General features: G+C 30.9%; 1 protein-coding gene across 1 annotated transcript; it reads left to right on the top strand.

Moving 5' to 3' along the window:
- The first annotated feature begins 7,005 nt into the window (after positions 1–7,005).
- Positions 7,006–8,045, top strand: LOC130979645 (transcription factor bHLH126-like). Its single transcript, XM_057903133.1, has 3 exons — positions 7,006–7,112; positions 7,346–7,714; positions 7,859–8,045. Exons 1-3 carry the CDS (start codon positions 7,059–7,061, stop codon positions 7,922–7,924), a joined length of 489 nt encoding a protein of 162 aa, XP_057759116.1. The 5' UTR covers positions 7,006–7,058; the 3' UTR covers positions 7,925–8,045.
- The last annotated feature ends 1,850 nt before the right edge of the window (positions 8,046–9,895 follow it).

Here is a 9,895-nt window from a genome sequence, read left to right as displayed (position 1 = left end):
CTGGCTGCGTCTTTTTTATTTAGAACTTTCAACTTAAAACTTCTTTTTCTAATCATTCTTTTTTATAGAAGAAATTAAAGTTGTACGGATATTGAAGAAAAATTTTGGAGACACATATATGGAAATGAGAAATTTCATTTCTTTTTCTAATAATTCTTTTTTATATACATACAGTTTTTTTTTTTAATCAAAAGAATTCAATCAGTGACTGCATGTAAAAATGTATACAGCTAATTTAACCACTATTAGTGTGCATATTGTATATGTTTATGCGGTTAAGAGTTTTTAGGTGGCCTGGTTATCAATTTGGATTTCATTATTTAGTTACGCCTGTGGAATGGTATTGACTTAGCTATCAGATATAGTTAGAAATTAAAAGTTAATTACTTGAGATATAGTATAAATTAAACTTGTAAGTTAAACTATTATCTATATTTGTGTATTTTTTGCTGATTTTTAGATAAAGTTAAATGTAAAGAATTGAAGAAATTTGGCTAAACACAAGGTCCAGTATAACAAGGTACATATATGTTAAATTGTTGGTATTATCAGGACGGGCATATATATGTTTAAAGGAGGTTCCGATTTTGATTTTCTATCTTATACTTCTTTAATACATCAATAAAGTTTCTAGATGTAATTCATACCATTATTTTTCACAAAAATTTAAATTAATGGGAGAATATATATAATTATTATATTTTTTATTTATTTTATGTTATTTTTTTTTGGTTGACAAATTAATAGTTGAATTTTAGATTTTTTAACTATATAAGTTGTGATATTATATCATAAAATTATTTTTTTTAAAAAAACTTAATAAAAAACATATAAATTGTTATATTTATAAAATATCGATATAAATTCCAAAAAAACAAACAAAGAATTATGAAATTTGATTTGATTTAGTATTTGATGTTATATGTATATGAATTTAACCATTTTAATTTTGTACCCGAAACAATTCTTTGTGTTTGTTTTATCTAAGGTAGTATATATTTATTTTTAAAGACAGGAACTGAAATTAAAGGGTTAAAACTTAGTATTATATCTGATAGTTAGAAATTAAAACTAAAATTTTAATCTTTCACATAAAATTTTAGTCTTTTCAGTATTTTCAAAAAGTGGAAATAAAATGAATTAAAATTTTTAAAATTGGAGATTGAAATTTTAATGTTTCTTTTTAAAAATACTCTCATTTAACTTTTTAAATTTTAATATCTACATTTTCAATCTTTATATTTATTTTAAATCAAATATATATAATACTTAAACATAACTCAATTTAATATATTTTATACTAAATATAATACAAAAACTTAATTTAATTTCAATTTTTATCTCTTAATCTTTGTCTCTCATACTCGCTCTTCATTCCGAACACAATCTAATAAAATTGCTTGTGATGATGACACCACATGTCTATAATAGAATTATTCTTGCATGGGTATTCATCAATTTTGATTTGATGATTAATTCAGGATCAACCAGTTATTTATTTTTAATTTTTTATATAAATTTTAATTATTATAAATGAAAATTTGTAGTTATGATTGGTTTTAGAACACGTATTAAATATATACTCCATGACTACATTATCTAATAGACTCTTCATGGCTAAATTTGTCATCCTATAAATTTGTCATGTTTGGGAGGCCATTTCGAAACTATTAACATATAAAACTAATTTAGAATCTCAACACCAAAAATAGTTGTCCAATCACTTTATAAAATGGCTATTATAGTTACATATTTAATGAATGGTCTACATGGATATGCTTAAGATTGGACAAGCAATAATGAGTCAAAACAACTGCCTCCAATGTTATTGCTAATAATTATGTTAGAATATTTATTAATTGAAGCTTAATTAATATATTTGAAATATTTCGAGGTAAGATGCTACCTTAAAAATAATATAAGGAGTAAAGGAAAGAATTGATTGAAACTATCATAGAGTATCATTGAATTTGATATAGTAAAAAAAAATAGATTCCATTATTATTATCATAAAATTATTTATCTTAAAGTATATTTTTTTTGAATTCTGTGAATAGATATTTTTCTTTTATTTTTAGTTTATTTTATATTATTTTTTTCTATTAAAATAATAAATATCAAATTTAAAAATTTTTAGTTATAGAAACTCTAACATTATGTAATAAAATTATATAAAAAAATTAAATTATTATTAAAAAATATAAATAATTATACTTCTAACCATCTTAATTAATTCTCATAATAAGCTATTTAATGTTGGTGTTCTATACTTCTATATATAAAGTCTTGAGCATAAATAAAATACGGATATGAATCATAGATGGCATACATAATAGTAATAAAACATTTTTTGTCATTCACATACTCAATTAAAAAGTTGTGGATTTGAATCTCCTATCTTTAGTAAAAAAAAAAAAAAAAAAAGCAATAAGACATTTCTCATTCAGTTTGTAACTGATTGATTTCGTTAAGCGATATTAATTCGAAACAGCCTTAGCTTTCAAGGTTGAAAAAAAATGCCACTTGCCTAATATTATGCAGTAGCTTATTGTTGCAAATTCAAAGTATATATATTGCTTACGAACGAGTTATAACTCAAATGGCATAATTTTTTCATACTTATTTAAAAGTCATAGATTCAAGTTTCACTCATAATTTTGGATATATATATATATTGCTTCCTATGATATTTTCTAACATGGTATGAGTAAGATTAATTCGTCGTGAATCTAAATTATATTTAAAAATTTAACGTTAGTTAATAAATTATTGTATATATAAAATAAAATTTAGATTCTTGGTTCACGCATAATGGATTTCTAAAGATGGTAAAAGAGGAGTGGAGAGCTCTAGGTGACAGACAGTTCATGGACAAATTGAAGGCTTTGACGAGTCCATTGAGCAGTTGGCATAAAAAGAACTTTGGGGGCATGGAAAAAAGGATTGCACAGCTTGAGGATGAAATAAAAAAAGTGGATGATATGACAAGCTTTGGAATGGATGATGGGATTGTTGAAACTAGGAGAAAGGCGCTTGTGAACTGCTGTAAAAAATGGTACATACGACAAGAATTACATTGGAAGCAGATGTCAAGGTCTCGCCATGCAAAGGAGATGGATAAAAACACACGCTACTTCCACACCCTAGCCTCTTCGCGAAGGAGATCCAATCGGATTGGTGTTTTAATGGTTAATGGGAGGTTGGTAAGGAATCAAGCAAGGATAAAGATTGCTATACGGGATTTCTATAAGGACTTGTACCATCAGGAACCGTCGCCGAATATTGGGTTTAGGGATGGGCTAGTAAAGCAGATTCTTGAGGAAGAGGCAAGGGAGCTAGAGCTGATGCCAACACCTGCAGAAATAAAGGAGGCAGTTTGGGATTGTGAGTCAACAAAGGCTCCAGGCAGCGATGGATATAATATGAACTTTATAAAGAAGTGTTGGGAGGATTTAGGTGGCGAATTCACTAGAGCGGTGTCAGGTTTCTTCCAGTCTGGTAAATTGCCTAGTGAGTCGAATGTCACTTGGGTGGCGCTGGCACCAAAGTTTACTGGCGCGCGAGAAATAAAGGATCTAAGGCCAATTAGTATGGTGGGGTGTGTCTATAAGGTAATATCTAAGGTTATGGTTCGGAGAATGAGGAGGGTAATGCCGGATCTTGTAGGTGAGACTCAAAGCGCGTTCGTGAAGGGTAGGAAAATACATGATGGAGCTTTGATCGTCTGTGAGACTGTGCACTGATTGAAAGCAAGGAAAAGGAGCTCCGCGATAATCAAGCTGGATTTCCAAAAGGCCTATGATAGAGTCAAGTGGGCCTTTGTGGATATTGTATTGCAGAAGATGGGGTTTGGTCAGAGATGGAGGGGCTGGATCAGGGAATGTGTTTGCTCTGCCTCTATGTCGGTTCTTATCAATGGATCACCGTCGAAGCCATTTAAAATGGAGAGGGGATTGAGACAAGGAGATCCGCTATCACCTTTTCTGTTTGTTTTAGTCGTGGATGTTCTGCATAGGATGATTGGCGAGGCAGTAAGGAACGGACGCATCTCTCCGCTGCTGGTTGGGAAGGATAGTATTCAGCTGTCTCACTTGCAGTTTGCAGATGATACTATTCTATTCTGCCCACCTGAAGAGGCGACCATAAGGAATTATCAGCGACTTCTGCGGTGTTTTGAACTGATGTCTAGCCTGAGCATAAATTTTGAGAAGTCCAACATTATCCCTGTCAACTGTGATAGACTGTGGGTCAGTAGGATGTGTGGGTTATTGGGATGTACAGAGGCGTCTCTACCGATCAGATATCTGGGCATTCCCTTGGGTGCAAATCCGAAAAGGGTGAAGACATGGAAACCAGTAATTGATAAGGTTGAGGGGAAGCTGAGTTTGTGGAAAGCGAAGACTCTGAACAAGGCAGGCAAGTTGGTCCTAATTAAGTCGGTGCTTAATAGCCTCCCTATTTACTACCTCAGCTTGTACAAGATGCCAAAGGCAGTGGCTGAGAAGCTGATTTCTTTACAACGGCAGTTCTTGTGGAGTACATATGGGGGGAAGCAAGGGATACCCCTTGTGAAATGGGAAGTAATTATGGCTCCAAAGAAAGCAGGTGGACTGGGGGTCGGGGATGCAGTTATTCGAAATTCTGCGTTGCTATTTAAGTGGTGGTGGAGGTTCTCAAAGGAAGACTGCCCCCTATGGAAGAAGGTGGTATGCTCATGTACCAATATGGATCCTGCGGTGATGCTGCGAGATCAGCCTGTACCCACACAAGGAGGTCCTTGGAAGGATATCTGTCAGCTTCAAGTCTGTGAGCCGCGACTGAGAGAAAAGATGATAAGTGGTTTGTCTATGGAGCTCGGGAACGGCAGAACGATCCGATTCTGGGAGGATAGCTGGTTGCCTCATGGGACGTTGAAAGATAAGTTTCCTAGACTATTCTCGGTTTCAGCCCTTACTGGCGCTTTTGTAGGGGAATGTGGATTTTGGGATAGATTGGACTGGATTTGGAGCTTCCAGTGGAGGAGGGAGTTGTTTCAGTGGGAGTTGGAACTGGTAGGACAACTTCACGAGACATTACAGTCAGCTAAGCCTACACATGAAAGAGAGGATACGGTGTCTTGGAAATTTGATAACACAGGTGTTTATTCAACGAACTCTTTTACACAGATGATGCAAGCGGAAGTCCTTCCGGCTGAAGTTACAAGCTATAGTTTCACGCGTGCCATTTGGAAAGGGTTCGTCCCTCCAAGGATTGAGCTCTTGTCTTGGTTTGTGCTAATTGGAAGGGTGAACACTAAGGATCGGTTGTGTAGACTAAGTGTTATTGATCAGCATGATACGCTGTGTGTGCTATGCTCTAAGTCTGAGGAAACTGTGTTCCACTTGTTTCTTGGTTGTGATATCACCTGGCAGGTGTGGTGTGCTTGGCTGCATGCGTTTGGAAGGAGTTGGTGCCCTCCCGGTAATCTCAAGGACCACTTCGAAAGCTGGATAAACATGGCAATATGGAAGGTTGAGAGAAAGAGGTGGTTTCTTGGGTTCTTTGCTGTTGTCTGGACAATCTGGTTAGAAAGGAATAGCAGGCTGTTTCGAAATCACAGATCCAGTTTGCAGGAAATTATAACCAAGTCATTTGCGTCTGCAGAGGAATGGATTGGCGGTGAACCCTTTGGTTGTTGACACATTGTCGAAGTTAATAAGGAGTTGTTTGTAATTTATGTTTTCATGACATTGTTGCTTCTTTCTTTGCTCCACTCTATGGTGTTGAGCTCCCTTTAATTCAAAAAAAAAAACTAATTTAAATTGATTCAAGATTTTTTTATCATTATATACTGTTATACACACACTTACACACATTATAGGATTCTTAAACTACATCCAGTTTTAGTTTAGCTGAAAGTTCAACCCTGCTGTGTTTAAAAGACATCCTAATATGCTATGTGAACTAGTGTTTAAGGATTGTGTATGCTTTGGATTCTTCTTTGATTCGGGCGAATTTTGTAAAAAATAGATTAAAGTAAAAAATAGTTAAAATGAGAGATTTAGAGTAAGTAAATTTATGAGAAAAATACTTCTGTTAATGATAAATAAACAATATAAAAACTAATGATGAAAAATAGAGATGGAGAATAAGTGTTGAGACCTCCACTAATATCACAAGTGAATGAAAGAGCTTTGTTTAAAGTGGACATGAGTTGGTTAATAATTGTCTAAGTGTTCTGGTGGAATACTTGAAAGTCAATTTTGCTTGTGAAATTGATGAATAAAATGAAAAATAATGAGAGAAATTCGAGAAAAGAAAAAGATGGATTGTTTGAGCTTCTCAGCTTCAGAAAACAAAAAAAAAAGATCCCTTTAAAAAGGTGGTTTGATATTCTTTTATAGTGTAAAACTATTTTGAGGAAAGAATTTATTGTCAAATAGTTATAGTCTCATGTTTGACCTACTCCTTTTATCCTAAATATTTTTAGGTATTTTCGTCACTTCAAGTCTTTTCAACTGGAAATGTAAGAAGTTAATGATTTACACAAGTTAAATTAAAGCTCATGACATATGACATTAGTGAAGGAACATCTAGTTTGATTTTCTTTTAATTAGATGACACTCTTTACACTCTAAATCCAACCAATTCACTTCTACCAATTTAGTTCTCACTAAAAAAAATTCAACTGTTTAAGATGTTCTTTTGAGTTCTATTCTTTTACCCAATATTTTTAAAAAAAATTTGACTCTTTTTTTTATCATATTTTTAGGTTATTTTAAAAATTATTTATATAAAAAAATTTATATTTTTAATATACAATCATTCTTTGTATTTTTTTCTTTTAACAATATATTCTTCAATTTCAATATATTCTTCTTTGAACTTTTTACTAATCCATTGGGCTTGGATTGATTTGCTGCATTATAAACTCATATTTAGTAACATAAAGTACAAAAATATACTTTTTCTTATATCAATATGCCTACAACAAGAAGTGTATACATATGGAATGCATCTATAAATCCTTACATACATCTGTTAGTCATAGAGAGATTGAGAGGCAAAGGAGGAAAGAAATGGCTACCCTTTATTCCTCTCTTAGATCCCTTCTTCCTCTTCAGTTCATCAAGGTGAATAAATCATTTTTATTGTTCCTACCTCGTTAATTTTGTAATCAAACAAATTAAAGTAGTGTTTATATTTCACTAACTGAGAAAAACACTTCAATTAGAAGATACCCTTTTGAAATTAGGCTAATTTTTACCATAAAGTTGTGCACTTTTTGTTTAAAAATTTATGGGTTATTTTTTTTAGGGTTATATATATATCTGAATTTGTGATGGGTTTTAATTTTTGTGTTTAGGGAAAGCGTTCAATATCTGACCACATGAACGAGGCAGTGAATTACATAAAGTACATGCAAAATAACATCAAGGAACTTGGTGCTAAAAGAGATGAACTGAAGAAGAAGAAGAAGCTCTCAAATTATTACCACCACCATGATAACAATGATAAACCTACATCTAGCACTAACAGATACTTCACTCTCCATGAGAGTGATAATGGTGTTCTCGGAATTGAAATCACCGGTGGCGCCGCCGCCGCCGGAGAAGAAGAAGGTGTCACACTATCAGAGATTCTGGGGCTACTGGTTGAAGAAGAAGGACTTGAAGTTCTTAGTTACCTTTCTAGCAAAGTCAATGGAAGATTGGTCCACAGTGTTCAGTGTGAGGTACTATCTCTTTGGTTTTATACTCTCTTTTTTTTTTAATTATTATTATTCAACACATTTTTATGTTAAATTTAATTTGTTATGTTAATATTATTTTTATTTTATTTTTTTTACCGTTGAATTATTGTACTTATTGATTCACAGGTAGTCAATTCCAACAGTGTAGATCTATTTGAGCTGAGAAGGAAACTTGCAAGTTTAATTCAATGATTGTTTCCATGATCATCACCATTTGGATTATGTTCTCTGATTAATTAACTTTAATTTGTGGTTGCATTATTGGAGCTAGCTAGCTAGGCTCACAATTTAATTTGGCTAATGTTAGGAATGAGATTGATGACATATAATTAACATTCTTGCATTGTGGCTCTTAATTTCTAACTGCATGATGATTAGGATTTTGTTTGGTAAATGATTTCTTTTATATTGCCACTGGCTCCGTCTTTTGATTTAGAACTTTCAACTTAAAACTTCTTTTTCTAATCATTCTTTTTTATAGAAAAAATTGAAGTTGTACGGATATTGTAGAAAAATTTTGGAGACACAAATATGGTCTATGGAAATGAGAAATTTCATTTCTTTTTATTTCTAATAATTCTTTTTTACATACATACAGTTTTTTTTAATCAAAAGAATTCAATCAGTGACTGCATGTAAAAATGTATACAGCTAATTTAACCACTATTAGTGTGCATATTGTATATGTTTATTATGCGGTTAAGAGTTTTTAGGTGGCCTGATTATCAATTTAGATTTCATTATTTAGTTACGCCTGTGGAATGGTATTGACTTAGCTATGAGATATAGTTAGAAATTAAAAGTCAATTACATGAGATATTATTGTTAAGTAGTATAAACTTGTAAGTTAAACTATTATCTATTTTTGTGTATTTTTTGCTGATTTAGATAAAGTTAAATGTAAAAAATTGAAGAAATTTGGCTAAACACAAGGTCCAGTATGACAAGGTACATATTAGATTGTTGGTATTATCAGGACGGACATATATTTAAAGGAGGTTCCAATTTTGATTTTCTATGTTGTACTTGTTTAAGACATCAATAAAGTTTGTAGATGTAATTCATACAATTATTTTTCACAAAAAATTAATTAAATTGATAGGAGAAAATATATAAATTTATATTTTTTATTTATTTTATGTTAACTTTTTTTTGGATTGACAAATTAATAATTAAATTTTAGATTAAAAATCATACAAATATTTGATATTATATTATAAATTTTTTTTTTGAAACAAAGAATTGTGAAATTTGATTTGATTTAGCATTTGATATTAGTTATATATATATATATGAATTTAACAATTTTAATTCTGTATCCGAAACAATCCTTTATGCTAGTTTTATTTAAGATAGTATTTATTTTCAACTAGTAGAACTGGCACGGAAATATTGAGACTTAGTCAGAAATTAAAACTGAAATTTTAGTTTTATGATATAAAATTTCAATCTCTTCATTACTTCTAAAAAGTAGAGATAAAAACTAGAAACTGAAATTTTAATATATAATATTTTTTTTCAAAAATATTTTTATTGAATATTTTAAATTTCAATATTTATCTCTTCAATTTTTATATTTATCTTAAACTAAATATATATTTAAATATATATTATACTTAGACATAACTCAATTTAATATATTTTATACAAAAAAACAATACAAAAACTTAATTTAATCTCAATCTCTTAATTTCTATCTCCTAATTTTTATCTCCCATACTCACTCTCCATTCCAAACACAACCTAATAAAATTGTTTGTGATGATGACACACGTCTGTAATAGAATTATTCTTGCATGGGTATTCATCACTTTTGATCTGATGATTAATTCAGGATCAACCAGTTATTTATTTTTAATTTTTTATATAAATTTTAATGATTATAAATGAAAATTTGTAGTTATAAATTAGAGCAAGTATTAAATATATACTCCATGACTACATTATCTAATAGACTCTTCATGGCTAAATTTGTCATCCTATAAATTTGTCATGTTTGGGAGGCCATTTCCAAACTATTAACATATAAAACTAATTTAGAATCTCAACACCAAAGTTAGTTGTCCAATCACTTTATAAAATGGCTATTATAGTTACATATTTAATTAATGGTATACATGGACATTCTTAAGATTGGACAAGCAATAATGAGTAAGAAAATTA

The sequence above is a fragment of the Arachis stenosperma genome, chromosome 5, assembly GCF_014773155.1.
Source record: "Arachis stenosperma cultivar V10309 chromosome 5, arast.V10309.gnm1.PFL2, whole genome shotgun sequence".
Classification (NCBI taxonomy): domain Eukaryota; kingdom Viridiplantae; phylum Streptophyta; class Magnoliopsida; order Fabales; family Fabaceae; genus Arachis; species Arachis stenosperma.
This window is presented reverse-complemented; position numbering and strand designations above follow the sequence as displayed.